This window comes from Pseudophryne corroboree, chromosome 7, assembly GCF_028390025.1.
Source record: "Pseudophryne corroboree isolate aPseCor3 chromosome 7, aPseCor3.hap2, whole genome shotgun sequence".
In the NCBI taxonomy this organism is placed as follows: Eukaryota; Metazoa; Chordata; class Amphibia; order Anura; family Myobatrachidae; genus Pseudophryne; species Pseudophryne corroboree.
The window spans coordinates 134038734-134055961 of NC_086450.1; the positions used below are offsets into that span (position 1 = coordinate 134038734).

The 17228-nt window shown below is 43.3% G+C and overlaps 1 protein-coding gene across 1 annotated transcript in view; it reads left to right on the forward strand.

Moving 5' to 3' along the window:
• The first annotated feature begins 377 nt into the window (after nt 1–377).
• The window catches only part of LY75 (lymphocyte antigen 75), a 283460-nt gene continuing 266609 nt past the window's right edge, over nt 378–17228 (forward strand). Inside the window, exon 1 of the mRNA XM_063933663.1 lies at nt 378–551. Coding sequence (XP_063789733.1) covers nt 479–551 — 73 coding nt within the window. The 5' untranslated portion in view covers nt 378–478. The remainder of the gene's footprint in view (nt 552–17228) is intronic.

The following is a 17228-nucleotide window of genomic DNA, read 5'->3' on the forward strand; positions in this document are numbered from 1 at the left end:
CGTCCATGTCTGAATGACCCCCTGTAGGTGAAGGTGGCAAATTGCCTCATATCTCTATCTATCTATCTATCTATCTATCTATCTATCTATCTATTAAGAAACACATTTGCATCATGTACAGAACCTTAGATTAAGTACAAATCTGTATAATGGTGAAAAAGTAACATTATTGCAGCGAAGAAGAAAAAAGCCATGGTAAAGTAATCTGCATAAAGACACAATTATATGCTGCACTAATTACAGGTATTACTTACAGAAGTCCAGGACAACAAGACACCGTTCCACCTTGGCCACCTAGCGACAGATGATGAATTTCTGTAACCAATCAAAAATGTACTGCTGTCGAGTGACCTAAGCACAGTAGGTGGAGTGGGCGGGGCTCCAGGCACTGAGCCTGGCTCCCCGAGAGCAGCTGCAGCAGCGAGAGAGAGAGGGTGTAGTTTGTTGTTGTGGTGCTTCTGTGGCGGATGGCGTTATAATGGGAGCCAGGTGGTTGCTGCAGCTGTGCCTGGCGCTGACACTGTGCCGCTCAGCATTCCCCCAGCCCGCAGGTAATAATGTCACATTGTGTCTGTCACCAGTGCTACTTTCTAACGTACGCTGTGCTGTCCTACTTCCAGCATGTCATGCCTGTGTGTAGCTTATGTGCAGGTGGGAGCTGTCACACATGTATGTTCTCTGTATAGTGCTGCTGTCTGCTTCTTGTAGGGCAGACAGCACGATCCCATACTCTCCTGTACCTGTACAAAGTGTAAGATGTGAGCCCTGGTAGGTTTTACTTTCGTTATTGGGATGATTGGGCTTGTTGTGCAGGGAAGTTGGGCAGGGTCATCTGTCATTGTATGTGATATATACGTGTGTGTGTGTGTGTGTGTGTGTGTGTGTGTGTGTGTGTTTATAGATATATAGATCTCTAACCCTGTCCTGAATAGATCTTAGAATAAGCATATGATCATGTCTGGGATCACACCCTCCCTGCCTTTCTGCCTGAGATCAACTTGTTCAGACTTGCTGTAAGCAGAGTAGTGGTGGCCATATGGATCAGTCTCTCAGAAATGGGAGGGAGATTTAAAATTATCTCTATCTATCTATCTATCTATCTATCTATCTATCTATCTATCTATCATACTATATATTATACTATTCTTTTAAACTGGACACTCATGAATTACACAAATTATGTGGCTGTCTGTCTTCAAACCAGCATTTCATGTGGTTGTAATCAGCCACAGAACCTGTATAATTCATGAGTGGCCTGGTTTGAAGAAATAGTATGGTAGGTGTATATACGGATTCAGCATGGGATCCTGGAGGTCAGGAGACTGACGCCGGAATCCTGTCGCTGCGCTCCCCATGCTTCGGACCCAGTGGCGAGCTTTTTTGATTCTGTTCCCCCTCGGGTGGTGGCGTGGATAACCAACCGAGGGGGAATACAGGGCTTCTGTTGGGATTCCGGGCACCGCCATTTACACACCTGTTGGGATCCTGAACGCTGGAATACCGACAGGCGGTATATTGACCACATCCCATATATACAGTAGGCATGCGCAGAGCATTAGTCTTTTCAGATAAAAAAAAGACTACCTGCGTGGACTTCACAGGGATAGTGTAAACGCAGCCGCTGTCCCTACAGGGAAAAGTATGAGAAAATTAGTAATAATCGTGACAATATTAATGTCAGTATTGCTATTATTTCTGAATAGGCCCCTTAATTTGAAACATGCCTGATTTTTGCATTTACTTTTGTTACCCTTTTGTTAACTATTGCAGGCAAGAATGGTTGGTTTTGACAATACATTGTTTAGTAACTATATCCTTTAGTACTAAATAATGACAGAGTTAAAACCAAGATCAACACTACATACATGAACAAGTTACAGATACAATGTTGCAGAGTAGTAAAGAGAAAAAAGTTTTAGGGGTATATTCAATTAGCGTCGGATCCATTCAGACATGCATTTGTTGGAATGGATCCGACAACCCCTATTCAAATCTCATCTCAATTCGACTTCTGCTCTAATCCCTCATCTCAGTCTGACATTCTTTTATGTCTGACTGAGATGGTCGAAAAGGGGGCCAAAACTTGTCGGTTTTGGCTCCGTTTTTGACACAAGCACGTGGATCGGCAGCTATTCCGCTGATCCACGTGCTTTTCGACAAGTCGAATTCATCGGCTTGTTGAAAAATTTTGGGATATATTGAATAGGTCAAATCACGATTCGACCTTAAAAAGTCGAAAACTGCCGTCTTTTCGACAGACGGCAGCTTTCGACTTTAATTGAATATACCCCTTAGTCTCCTGTTTGGAACAGCTGCAATAAATTATAATACTACCACTGAATACAAAAAAAGGGAAATTGTGTAAGATCAGTACTATACTGCTGAAGCTCTCTAGAGAGTGGTGAACAAAACCCAACGTATTTCTTTAGAGTCTGTAAAACAATTGGTTTGGAACAGTCCAAATGATGCTCAAAACAGAAATTAAAGTTCAAAACTTCTTTAGAGTGTCCAGTAAGATGCTGGCTGCTAGTGCTGTGACCCATAAACGTACCAGTAAACAGGACTTGCCAGTAAAGGAGATGCTTGGGAAATCCGTAGCAGCTGACTGTTAATGATAAGCAAACTCTATATCAGGGGTGGGCAATTATTTCAGCTGAGGGGCCACTTGATACTTTCCTGTCAGTATTCGAGGGCCGCACACAAAATAGCAGCTCCCCCCCACGTGCCAAAAATATAGGGACGTGGCTTCATGTGGAAAGGGCATGGCCAAAAAATAATACAGATTCATATTAGGCTGCACAATAGTCTCCATTATTCAAATTACGCCACACAGTAGTGCCACTTACACACATTACACCAGGTAGAGCCCCTTTTACACACATTACGGTAGGTAGAGCTCCCTTTTTACACAGTATGGAAGGTGGAGTCCCCTTTTTACACAGTATGGAAGGTGGAGTCCCTTTTTTACACAGTATGGAAGGTGGAGTCCCCTTTTTACACAGTATGGAAGGTGGAGTCCCCTTTTTACACAGTATGGAAGGTGGAGTCCCCTTTTTACACAGTATGGAAGGTGGAGTCCCCTTTTTACACAGTATGGAAGGTGGAGTCCCCTTTTTACACAGTATGGAAGGTGGAGTCCCCTTTTTACACAGCACGGAAGGTGGAGTCCCCTTTTTACACATTAACATTTTATTTGGGATAAGCATTGCACAGCAGTCAAATTATCCAGTGTCTTATGGCCCCTGGGGAAAGGTGTGACACAGTGACAGAACACGGTGTAGGTGACACAGTGACAGAACACAGTGGGGGCGACTGAACATTGGGAGGGTGACACGGTGACTGAGCACGCGTGCGGGGGGGGGGGGTGACACGGTGACTGAACACGGGGGGGGGGGGGTGACACGTGACTGAACGCAGGGGGGGGTGACAAGGTGACTGAACACGGGGGGGGGGGGGAGGGTTACACGGTGACTGAACATGGGGGGGGACACGCAGTGACAGAACATGGGGGTGGGGTTGGTACAGCTAGAGCTAAACATCTCCCCACCCCCCCAACCTAAAAACAGTCTGACGCCACTGCCTACACACACACACACACACACACTTTCTGTCACTCACTTTTTTGATTAACTTACTGATCTGGCTGGCTGGCAGTGGCAGATCTGTAGCAATCTGGCTCTTGTCCCGTGTAGCTCTGCCCCCTTTTCGGCTGAACACTGCCGTTGTCACTGGGGACTCTGGAGGTGGGAGGAGGAGGCTACAACGCAGGCGCCACGTAGCACTGCAGTGCAACAGCAGCGTAGGGGAGACTGGCACCGGCAGCTTGGAGGTACTGCAGAGCAATGACAAGCAGCTCAGCCCGGTCAGGCCGCTTGTTATTGCACGCTGGCAGAAGGCAGTGGGCAGGGTAGTATCTGTTTGTGGGCCGCATCCGGCTGTGGGACGTATTTTGCCCACCCCTACTCTATATAGTCATGTTGGCATACAAGCAGTACTAGTGGAGCTCCAATTTCTTGTAGAGCAGCTAACGAGTGGCAGGTGTATCTGACAGTAGTAGTTAGGAATAAGACAGTGTACCAGAGCTCCATACAACCTATGGACCGAGATGAACACTGTGGTTTCGGAGATTCAGCAGGAAAGTGGCAGTGCTCAGAACTGTATAGAATGGTGCTGCGCTAGGTTAAAGCTGACTCCAGAAGGTGAAGTCCCGGAGTCGGGTCAGAGTAGATGCAGCAGAACAGTTGGGGTCCTTATGCAGGGGTCAAATGCGTTTCATTGCCTGTCGCACATCAGCTGGACATGCATTCCCCCCCATCTGCACAGCAGATTGTCACACAATCCCTCTTTTCCCCTGCATAGCAGCACTTGTCACACGATATAGCCCTGGTGCACAACAGCTGGTTATGGAGACAGGAACAGCAGTGACCGGTGACCCACAGAATAGAGAGACAGGGTCCATGTGCTGCATGTGGGGGACATAGGGATTCTTCACCCAGGTTTACAATATAGAAGGGTCATAATGTGGGCATGTAGAAGGTCAAGCCCCAGTGTTACCACTCTTTGCATTCCAGTACTCGGATGAGCTTGACACATCGGGTGCACTGTCGCAATCTACCTTATACTGTACCTGGTGCCAACTATTATTTGTGCACCGAATTGCAGAAAAGGATTTTTTTGGGGAAATTCGTTGGCGCTCCTGTTCAAATCTCTGCTGCCTCCCGCTTTTAACCTGGATCTATCCCAGAAGATCCGGAGAAAGTACAGGAAAGTGATAAAAAGTGGAAAAAGAGGGTTGGCGCTGAGGGTGAAAAAAAATATTGATACTTATCTAGATGACGGGGTGTATTGACTTTATGGTATCTCTTCTTTCCCCTTTATATTCTTAATGGTATTCCTCCATAGAATTTCAGACTGTGCATGTAAAATAAGGATTGCAATAATTGTAGATTATATGTTGTACCCAAATTGTGGATGAATTATTCCTGTCTGGTTATTCTTATATATAGTTTATCTTAATAGATGTTCCTAGCTTACATAATAAAAGGTATAATGAAGCCCATAGCAGTTTCTTTTCAGAAGACTTAGGAGCCACACATATTACATTCGGTAGAGGCGTACCTCAACTTACACAATAAAAATTAACAGCAGACTTATCAAGGTATCTTTTAAGACAGGACCACGTTCCAATAAAGTACAAAAGAACAGTGCACGAAGTTGGTTCCTACAGTGCGTACCTAACTTACACTGGTTAGGTGTAATATCCTCATATAATGGTATCTTTCAAGTACAAAAGGGCGTACCAGTACTCACAGATGTTCTTATATATTCCAGTCACATCAAGGTATCTTTGTCTTCTTTTCAAGAAGATGGAGGCTCATTTGGAGAGTATAATAAATTTTAATAAAAAATCTTAGAAAAATTACAAAAAATAAATAAAACATTGATTGCCGGAAGGCACCGCCCGTGTTGGGGATTGGGAGGACCAATATTCAGTCTACAAGAACCGGCACCTATAGGCTAAATATAATAAAAACGATGGCTGTACCTTTCTCCCGAAAACGAGCGGTGTGTTGTCCAACATGCAATGGTCCTCAGCCAACGCGTTTCGAGTTTACCACTCTTTATGAAGGCTGATGGAGGACTGTGGAGAGAATGTATTTATGTTAAAAATCCGGAAATTGAAGCAGATGACATCACTTCCGGTTCCGGTAATTCTCAGGAAGTGTGTACATTGGAATATAACTTTTACTTTTTATATATGTATTGTTCACACATTGGTGATATAGTGATATTAATAATACAGTTGTTAACTATAATAGTGACAGCTTAATTCAAAAAGAAAAACCGGAGTTTTACTGCTGAAAACGCCGCAACCGGAAGTGACGATCCGGGATGTCTGGGTAATGTAGTTTTGTACAAAAACGGAAGTCCCGTCTATTACATAGCGGTTCTGGAGTCCTTTTATCATAAGTCCATAATGGTTGTTAATAATAAGTAAAATCTAGCAATTTAAGCTTCTAGAGGATAAAGTTATTAGTCAATTAAGGCACCAAATCTATTTCTTAAAAGAAGCCGTAACCGGAAGTGACGATCCGGGATATCTGGGTAATGTAGTTTTGTGTCAGAAGCCGGAAGTCTCGTCTTTAACATAGCAGTTCAAGAGTCCTTTCTTTATAAATCCATAGTAGCATGTTGTTAATAAGTAGAGTCTGGCAATTAAGCATAAGGAAGATGAGATTATTAGAAGATTAGGGCACCAAATCTCTTTCTTAAAAACGCAGTGACCGGAAGTGACGATCCGGGGTTTCTGGGAAATGTAGTTTCCATGGTGTTCGTTCTGCAGTGTAGGAATAGAGTGATTTCTGGGAGTGATGGTAGATATTGGTAGTTTTCCTGGCAACATTCCAAGATAGAGTAGATTCTCCCATGCAGTTTTTATGTGGAAAAGCACCAAATGAAAAGATGTTTCCACTGTGTTTATGACTAGAAGATAATAACAAAGAATTAATATTAATAAACTTTAAGCTTTCTTGGTATGAATTAAAGATGTGCAGAGAGTCGGAGTTTGAGATATCAAAAGAGAAAATGAAAACCTCCTCTTTAAAGGATAGGAACACCCTATTAAAAAGGAATAAGGAACAATATGAGCCAGTGTGTGGAAAAAGGGGATTAAGTGAAATCGCTTAAACAATTTATATCTATTGGTGTGCATATATTTATAAGGACAAAAGGCAGAAAGAATTTTCACTGTCACCAAGATGGAAGTAGGAAATAACTTTTTAGAAAAACCACTTGAGTTCAAAGTCCTGGTTAAGTCCTCTTGGACTAAGTGTTTTTAGGTCAAAGATAGTCCGCATTTCTGTTTTTGCTAGTCTACTTTCTATATTTTTGTTCTTCCATGTTGCTTTTATATGTTTCAGACCAATAAATCTTTTTATCTGATTGATGGAACAGTTGTGGTCAGTTTTAAAATGGTTTGAAAGATGGTGTGTTGGGAGTCCTTTTTTGATGTTCCTTAGATGTTCGGAAATTCTTACTTTCAGTGGTCTGGTGGTTCTCCCTATGTATGATGGACCACAAGAACATTCTATTACGTAGACGACATTTGGAGTACTGCAGGTGATGAAATCTGTAATTTTCATAATTTTGTTGTTGATTTTAATCTCTCTATATTTTGAATTGGAGTCTTTGATGTTTCGACAGCCTATGCAAATTCCACACCTGTGGAATCCGTTTGTTCTAATTAGATTTCTTGATGGTTGAGGAAGGGCACTTTTCACTAAGAGATCTTTTAAAATTTTTGGCTTTGCGGTATATGAAAGATGGTTTGTCGGGAAGTATTTTGTTTAGGACAGGATCACGTTGCAGGAGATGCCAGTTCTTTCGAAATATTCTCTCAAGTTGTTTATGTTGGGCGTCATATTTGGTAATGAATGCCCATTTGGAGTAATCCATATTCTTTTTTCCTTTTTCTTTATCTTTTGGTTGAAGAATAATATCTCTTTCCTTTATTTTTATTTCTTCTATTGCTTTGTCCAGAATTTTTTCTCTGTAACCTTTTTCTATGAAGTCTTTTTTCATTTGCTGGGTCTGTTCGTCGCAAATTTCTTTCCTACTGCAATTCCGTTTTACCCGAAGAAATTGGCTCTTGGGTACTCCTTTGAGCCAAGTGATATGATGTTGACTATCGGTGGGTATGTATGCATTTGCATCTGTCGGTTTGTGAAAAGTTTTTGTTTGTATATTGTTATCTTCTATGTAGATGGTTAGATCTAAAAAATTAATTTGGACCTTGCTGTAAGATAGTGTAAAATTAATATTGTAGTCATTGTGATTTATTGATTTAAAGTATTCTAATAGTGAGTCCTCACTTCCTTCCCATAATAGCAAGACGTCGTCTATATATCGTTGCCACTTGATTAATTGGGAGCCTCAAGCTACGCTGTTGTAGATGTTGTTTTCTTCCCAGTAATTCATAAATAGATTAGCGTAGCTTGGGGCAAATTTTGTTCCCATTGCCGTTCCTGTACGTTGTATGTAGAAGTCTCCTCTTTTTCCACTTTTTATCACTTTCCTATTATTTGTGCACCATTTGGCAAAAAAAACACTTGATGCTCCTCCTCCTTTTCCTTTAATAATTTTCTTTTTTCTTTTTGTTAGTTGTGTGTATTGATTTAAATGACTGGATTACTACCAAGTTGGCCACGAACCTGATGTATTAGTAACAGATTGGCAAGCCAGTTGCTGGCCATGCTGGACAATATAAGGAATGATCCTGAGGTTAATTTATTCTAAAACAATCATACTGGCCATTCAGGTCTTGCTAAAGCTTGAATGGCAGTGATGGTATTAAGGTGTGTACACATGGTGCGATTCGGGCTATGCCCGATTCTCACTATGCGATAGGGAATGTTGTCGGTATTGCAAGCATAGATGACTGTGCTTGTCATACTGGCTCTGTGCAATTTTGGCTGTCAGTTTTGACTATGCTTTTATACTAAATAGTCAAAATTGACTTGCCTGCGGTCTATCTAGGCTTGCAATACCGACCTCGTGGGACCGCGCATCGGTATCGTAAGGTGACTTTCACCTTGCAATGTGCACTAACTTTCCTTGCGATTTTGACTATATAGTCAAAATCACAAGCAAATATCTCACCGTACGTACACACCTTGGAACACACTTTCTGATCTGACATCGTGCAAGATTCCACCCCCCCCCCCCCCCTGCAAATTAAATCGTCCATATACACTGAACGATATCATTTGCTCCTCATCAGTGACGGCATGCACCAATCCAGGTGCATACCGTCTTGGACAATATCTTTAGATTTCAAGGTGAAAATTAAAGATACTGTACATCATTAATGACCCGTGGGAGCGCACATCGTTAACGATATAGTGAATACACACTGGACGATGGTGTGTTCACAAGGCCTATCAGCAGGCACTGTGATTTAAAATACAAGTGTTACAAGCTATAACAAACATAAAACATCAAAGAAGGAAGGTGCTTAGGGCTGTATGTGCCTGTGTTTGGAATGAGACTACATTGTGTAGCCTCATTTCAAACACTGACGGAGGCTTCGAGGACTCCGCGCAGCCCATCACATAGCTAAAGTGAAGTATATTCACCTCATATCCAGTAAATAAAGAGCTATATAATGTCACTTTGCCAAAGTAAAGGTTAATTTTATTATGCCCTCCAAATGAGCGTGCAGGGAGTTTCCTACTTTAGGACTACTATGTGGAAACTGTGATCCCCAACATAGTGCCCCAGAGGGGAATTACACCATGTTATCAACTGGCTAATTAGTATTGAGATTCAGATTATGGCACCAGTTTATGGTCGTGTCATTTGCGGGAAGCTGGACTCCTGGGTTGTGTCACTACCAGTTAGAGTAGCAAATATTTTTCTGTAACAAAGTATAATGGTGAGATGATGTTAGGGATTGCTAATCCTTCTGTGCCCACGCATTAATTACCGTATATACTCGAGTATAAGCCGACTTTTTCAGCACCTTTTTTTTGTGCTGAAAAAGCCACTTCGGCTTATACTCGAGTGAGTATTTAGGAGGGACATGGTGGGCACAGCGCGCGGCTCTCCTGTGTCCCTCCTGCGTCTCCGGCCTGAAGGGCTGATTGGCTGAAGGGACCCTCTTTGACAGGAGTCACGGGGGGGTCCCGACATTCGGGGAAAGGGGATCCATGTGTGAACATGGATCCCCTTTCAGTTCGTGGGTCGGGTGAGCGGCTTTTTTTTTTGCCAAATCCATAGATTATAACTTTTAAGAAGAGGACAGATCTACACCGGATTCTTTGTAAGTATTATTTTATTTTCAGGTACCCCTGGATTCTACTGGACAAGGGGGCTGAGTGCTTTAGGTCAACATAGGTAAATATGTATGTAAGTGTGCATGTATGTACATTAAAGTTATACTTTCACTGTCTGTGTTTTTTGTTTTTATTTGGGTATTTTTTTTGTAGTAGAACTACAGGTACCAGCGGGCCCATTTCCCCCCTGCATGCTGGTACTTGTGGTTCTCCAAGTACCAGCTTGCGGGGAAGGCTTGCTGGGACTTGTAGTTCTGCTACAAAAAAAACAATATTCTTTCTTTTTACACAAAAGGCTATCAGCCTCCCATCCACCGCCCACGGATGGGGGGGGACAGCCTCGGGCTTCACCCCTGGCCCTTGGGTGGCTGGAGGGGGGGACCCCTTGATTTTAGGGTTCCCCACTCCTCCAGGGTACCCCGGCCAGGGATGACTAGTTGGGGATTTAATGCCAGGGCCGCCGGGACCAATATAAAAGTGTCCCCTGGCTGTGGCATTATCTCTCTGACTAGTGGAGCCCGGTGCTGGTGTTAAAAATACGGGGGACCCCTACGTTTTTTGTCACTCGTATTTTTTGCACTAGGACCAGGCGCAGAGCCCGGTGCTGGTTCTTTAAATATGGGGGGACACCAGTCAATTTCCCCCCTGTATTTTTACTACCAGGACCGGCTCAAAGAGCCCTAGGCTGGTTATGCTTAGGAGGGGGGACCCCACGCAAATTTTTGTTAAAAGATTTTTAACTCTTTCACACCCCTTCCCACAGATAAACATGCACAGATCTCACTGATCCGTGCATGCCTGTCAGATTACGGGGGGAAAAAGCAGGTCTATTTGAAAACTGCTTTTTTTTTTACGATTTGTACTTTTTCACGGCAGTGTTTGGCTATTGCCAGCAGTGATTGTGAATACAAATTTATAGTAAATTTACCGAGTTGTATAAAATAACAGGCGTGTTTGACCGATGGTGTATTCGTTTGTATTTTTTTTTCTCTGCCTTCGAAAAAAATACGAATGCCCTCATCACTGCCGAGATTTGAGTTTGGTAAATTCCTGAGTTGACACTTTGAACAAAAGACACAAAATTGGCCAAAATCAGGAGCTTAGTAAATATACCCCTATGTGTGCTTACGATTTTGGCTTATGTGAGATGTAATTGACATGTGAGATGAACTAGATAGTACACCGATCTAGCAAGGATTGACCTGCTTGCACAGTCTATCTTTTCTTGCGATACCGACCTGGTGGGACTGCGCATCGGGATCGCAAGTGGCATAATACCTTGCGATTTGCACTAACTTTTCTTGCAATTTTGACTATATAGTCAAAATCGAAAGAAAAAAATCTCAGTGTGTACACACCATTACAGTTTTATTATATGTATAGCATATTATTTGTTTTTCTATAGCAACTAATTTGGAGCCAATTCACTTTGCGGGAATGTGCTGCCGAACATCCCACGATCGGCTGCGCACATAGCTGCCTATTATGTTTAGTGCTAATTGCCAATTCATATTGTAATTGGTACTAACTGGTCGTTTGAAATTGTTCTGGGGGGATGTCTTGCACCTCCCTGAGTCCTCTTGAGAGTCCATAGGCCCTCACTGTAAAATCGCCTCTCAGCCCCCCATAGTAGTTGATAGATCCCCAGTGGTAACTCCCTACTCACCTGTATCATAGGCTCCCATGTGTTAGTAACCCCCACCCTCTCCAAGTGTGGGATGTTATTGTAATCCCAGCAGTCAGCATGCCAACAGCGGCATCCCAACATTCAGAATCCCGGTGAGTATTTTAACCGTACCCATATGCCTAAACCTATCCTACCCAGCCCACAGCCTAACATTGACCTGGTGACTGGCCCCAGTACTTGTCGCTGAGATGCTGAACGCATCCCCCAAGTGTCGCTATATAAAGATTGAGCTAGATTGTTATAGATTATAACACAGGCGTCATATATACCTGGCACGTACTTCCCAACTGTCCTGATTTGTGAGTTAAGTTTCCAATGTGAGATTTTTATGCCACTGTACCGATCAGGACAGCATTGTCTCAAGAGGGGGGATAAGGACCAGCTCAGTGCTTTTCAGTGCTAAACACACCCCTGTCATGCACCCTTGTGACCCTCGTTGTGACCTGTATGGTCACAACCCCAGTCTTGAGCTCATTGGGAATATAGGGAGGTATATTGTCAGGAGACAGGGCCTAATTTATGTTGGTATGCTCATGCCTACACAGCTACAATGTTTCAGGCTATGGACTTACTAATCATAGCAAGTGAAGCTGCCGCCCAGAAAACAATATAGATGCCCACCGGAGACATTGCGCAGTCCTCAGCATCTGTGTACACGTACGCAGAACCCGTGCTGTAAAGAGGAACATTGACTTCTTCACTCAGTCTATTTTCATGCAGAGTGGCAGTAGCGACGCTGGTGCCATATTTATCTATGTTCATAATCGCATCTGAAGACAGTTACACGGCCTGAAAAATGGCTGTGACATGACTGCCTTATTGCCACATCTGCTCGTTACCTCTCCCAAATGGTCCCTTCCTGTCAATCACTCAGCTTTAAAAATCTGTCTGCGAGCAGCATCGCAAAGATTCCTTGCACATGCTCAGGGCGATTGCTGCACATGCGCAGTCTGCTGATAATTGCTCAATTGCATGAACATCAGCATTGCTTTTGAACAAGAGTTAGGCCCTAAGATAATGTATTTACATAAAGGGATTAAATAGAAAAAGATGCTAACACTATAATGCGCAATAAACCCTTTTACTCAAAGGTACACCAAACCTAGAACAGTCACAGAATACAGAAAAGAGGAGTAAAACCTGTGGCGCAAGAGAGGGAACATGTATAACATATAATGAAACAACCTTCATAAAAATGCTGAGAGTCCAAAGTCACTGGTAGAAGCAAAGAAAGGAATTTAGTGCAACACTGTCAGATAATTGAATCCTCACATTTAAGAGTTGTTAACGTTGTATGTCATAAGTTTCCAGGCTTATTAGATCACATGAACCCTTTTTTGTATTTCTCCACATAAAACCTCAGAAAGAAAAATATTTAGTGCAACAACGTTGGACTAATAAATAACACGTGTTTCGGACCTATGGTATAGTGGTCCTCCTTCTGGACCATTATACCATAGGTCCCAAACACGTTAAGCAGGTGGCTCGTGTGACTCTAAGCGGTACTACTGGGACTCTTTCATCAGCCTTGGATGACCAGGAAAAACCATTAACTGTATGGACCGATGGATGTCCGCTCCTGTTCAGTGAGAACCAGAACCCCTTCATGTGACTTTTTAATGTGATGTTTTGATTTTCTTCATGCGAGTGTAACCAGTTATTAAAATGTTATTTATTAGTCCAACATTGTTGCACTAAATATTTTTCCTTCTGAGAGTTTATGCGGAGAAATACAGAAAAGCATTCATGTGACCTAATAAGTTTGGATATCTATGACATGCAACTTTAACAACTCTTAAATGCGAGTGGAATTAATTAATAAAGTGAGGATTCAATTCCTTTCTTCTTTGAGGTCAAATGTATTGGATTGGAGCTGTATTCACCTAAGGAAGGACAAACAAGGATTGTCTGATTTGTTTCATTATATGTCACACATGTTCCCTCTCTTGCGCCACGGGTTTTACTCCTCTTTTCAGTATAAAGGGATCAGAGTTATACCTACGTATTTATAAATAGATTTGGCTATCTCTACCTCTATAAATAATAATGTTCGGGAGACTAATCCTGGGAATTAATATAATTATATGTAATTTCCTGGTTCAGGAAGCAAATCTCTTACCAGACTAAAACACTTTCATTGTTACTATGTAAGGGGGAGTGATTCATTAGAGGCTGAGCTTGAGCTGCTATTTTATCAAACATGTTTCTTGGTGAATGAATGTTGTGGTGTGGGAAATGCATACAACCACAAAGTAGCAGTGTAAATAACTTCTGCATTTATTAGCTGGACAGAGCTGTGTTGTGTAACTGCCTCACCCAAGTCCAAACAACCCCACCACTTTCTAATAATTAATAGCATTGCTAGGCAAAACCAAAAAATAAGTGAAATAACAATCTCCATATACCATGAGATATATATTCAAAGAGGGGAATTCATTAGGTGTCATGTTGTCACCCCTGCGAGTATGTGTGACTGTATTCCGCACTCACAGTATCACCAGACTTGCTACATTTTGTTTGCAGCCCCCAAAAATCTTTAAATCCTTTATTACAGTTGATGCCCTGGGCCCGATTCTGAATGGACGCTTCATGCGATCAGCACCGTCATGTAGGATATGATAGTGGACAGTTCTCTCCGTGTGTAGCCAAATTGCTTTGTCTGTAAAATTCCTGGCCTGTTACAGTACTAACTCAACAGATGCATCTGGTGGGAGTTTCATGGGCGTGTAGATGGAGAGACATAAGGGGAGACATAATTTGAAAAAGGGGACTCCCCTCTTTCAAATAAGGGTGCCTTACTGTTTATTTCTCTATCGTCCTAGTGGATGCTGGGGTTCCTGAAAGGACCATGGGGAATAGCGGCTCCGCAGGAGACAGGGCACAAAAGTAAAGCTTTCCGATCAGGTGGTGTGCACTGGCTCCTCCCCCTATGACCCTCCTCCAAGCCAGTTAGATTTTTGTGCCCGGCCGAGAAGGGTGCAATCTAGGTGGCTCTCCTAAAGAGCTGCTTAGAGAAAGTTTAGCTTAGGTTTTTTATTTTACAGTGAGTCCTGCTGGCAACAGGATCACTGCAACGAGGGACTTAGGGGAGAAGAAGTGAACTCACCTGCGTGCAGGATGGATTGGCTTCTTGGCTACTGGACATCAGCTCCAGAGGGACGATCACAGGTACAGCCTGGATGGTCACCGGAGCCTCGCCGCCGGCCCCCTTGCAGATGCTGAAACATGAAGAGGTCCAGAATCGGCGGCAGAAGACTCCTCAGTCTTCTTTTTTTTTTGTTTAATCAGTTTTTATTAAAGGTTTTAAATGCATCGACAAAAAGAGGGAAAACCCCCACACAAATACAGGTAGAGAAACATCAACACCAACAGTGCATAGTATTTAAATACAAGTCGAGTTGTACAGATGTCAAAGGGAAGAGTAAACAACCCTGTGTGAACGAATAGGTGTGTTAGGGGTAGCGTTTACTAAGTGGTGTAGGAAATAAGTTTGTCCTGCACCTGTGAAGGCGCTCCCTCACTTCATGAATATGTAGAGTAATAGAATAAAAGAGTAAAAGAATAGGGGCGCCCGAGGGCGAAAAGATAGAAGTAAAGAGATGTGTAGGGTAAGAAAGGAAGAGGGTAGGAGAATGGCAGAGGGGGTTGGGAATGTAGAGGGGGGAGGGGAGGGGGGGTTACCACTTAAAAAGGTTATGGGATGTAGAGAAGAGAGAATTTCAGTTACCATCCAAGGGAGTGGCCAGGTAAGCCTGGGAGGTCTTGTATTCCAACCAGGGGGCCCAAGTAGTATCGAATTCACTTGATTTGCCTATCGATGAGAGGAACAGGTCCTCCATTCTCATGAAATGATTCAATTTCGTGAACCATGTACGACTCGTGGGAGGTGTTTGGGATCTCCACCTGGCTGGGATCACAGCCCGTGCTGCATTGCTTAAGTGTCTTAGTAGGGAGTGTTTGTGTTGAGAGATTGGAATTGTTGAATGATTGATAAGCCAGAATGCTGGGTCGTGTGGGACTTGGGTCTTAAGGATGATCCGGGAAATGTGTATAACTTCCTTCCAGAAGGGTCGTATTAGTGGACATGTCCACCAAATATGTAGAAGGGTGCCAGAGGAGGAGGAGCAGCGCCAGCAGAGTGCTGATGAAGAGGGGTACATAGCATGGAGAAGGGAGGGGTGCCTATACCATCTTGTCATGACTTTATATTGAGTCTCTCTTACTTGGATACAAACAGAGCTTGTATGGGTTTTTAAGCAAATTTTTTCCCAGTCCCTACAAGATAGAGAGATGCCTAGGTCTCCCTCCCATGCCTCAGCAAAGGATGGAGTATCGGTAGGTTGGGTATGGCAGACGATCTTATAAAGCGTGGAGATAGTATGAGTCGGGTCATGGACGGCGACGCAAAGTTTCTCAAAAAGGGTCATCTCTCTGGCGGCTTCCTGGAGTCTAAAGCTAGACACCAAGAAGTGTCTTATTTGCAGGAATTTCCAAAAGTCCTGTTGGGGGATGTCCCATCTTGCCCTAAGGTCTGAGAATTGCTTTACTCCAGTTGATGACACCATCTGGCCGACCCTGAACAAACCTGTTGATGCCCAGTGTGAAAAGTGGGCTGGATTGATTCCCGGAGCAAATTCAGGGTTGGCCAGGAAGGACGTCAGGGGGCTGAATTTAGAAGAGATGTAGGGTAATATGCGCAGTGATTTCCACGTAGCAAGTGTAGGAGTAATGGTAGGGTGGGGGTTGGGCAATTTGGGGGGGGAGGGGAGCCAAGGGAATATTTCTGGAAATTGTTGTACGTACAGGCCCTCCAACTTCACCCATTGTTTAAGCTCTCGGTATCTCGTCCAATCTATAATTCTATTCAAAAGGATGGCATGGTAGTAATGTTTTATATCGGGAAGCTGAAGGCCTCCCCTTACAATCGGTTTTGTCAATTGGGAGCGACTAATCCTAGGTCTCCTCCGTTGCCAAACAAATTGTTGAATCAAGAATGAAATAGATCGAAACCAGGTCTCCGGGATATGGATCGGGAGGGTCTGCATTACATATAATAATTTAGGGAGGGTGTTCATCTTAACTACGTTTATCCTCCCGAACCAGGATAAGAGTTTCATATTCCATCTGGAGTAGTCATTTCGAATTGTTTGCAATAGGGGTAAATAGTTCAGTGAGAATAACTGGGATCCGTTAGCGCTCAACTTAACACCTAAGTATGTTATATGGGAAGGTTGCCATGAGAAAGGGAAGGAGCGTTTAAGGGTTGTAACGGAGTCTGCAGGAGCGGAGATGTTAAGAGCACTAGATTTATTATAATTAATTTTAAAGTTGGAGAGGTATCCAAATAGGTCTAGTTCTTTCATTAGGTGCGGGAGGGAGTCAGTAGGGTGTGATATTATGGCCAAGAGGTCGTCGGCAAATAAGGCTAGTTTATATTCCCCATCACCTACGGTGAAACCTTTGATAGCCTGGTTAGCCCGAATGGACCTGGCCAATGCCTCGATACATAGCACGAAAATCAAAGGAGATAGTGGGCAGCCCTGCCTGGTGCCATTGGTTATGGTGAATGGATCCGACAGGGTGCCGTTTACGCGAACCCTTGCCGTTGGGGAGTCATATAGGGCCATTATCCTTGAGAGTGCTTTGGGACCTAAGCCTATGTGCTCCAAGATGGTTTCCATAAATTTCCAACTGACCCTATCAAATGC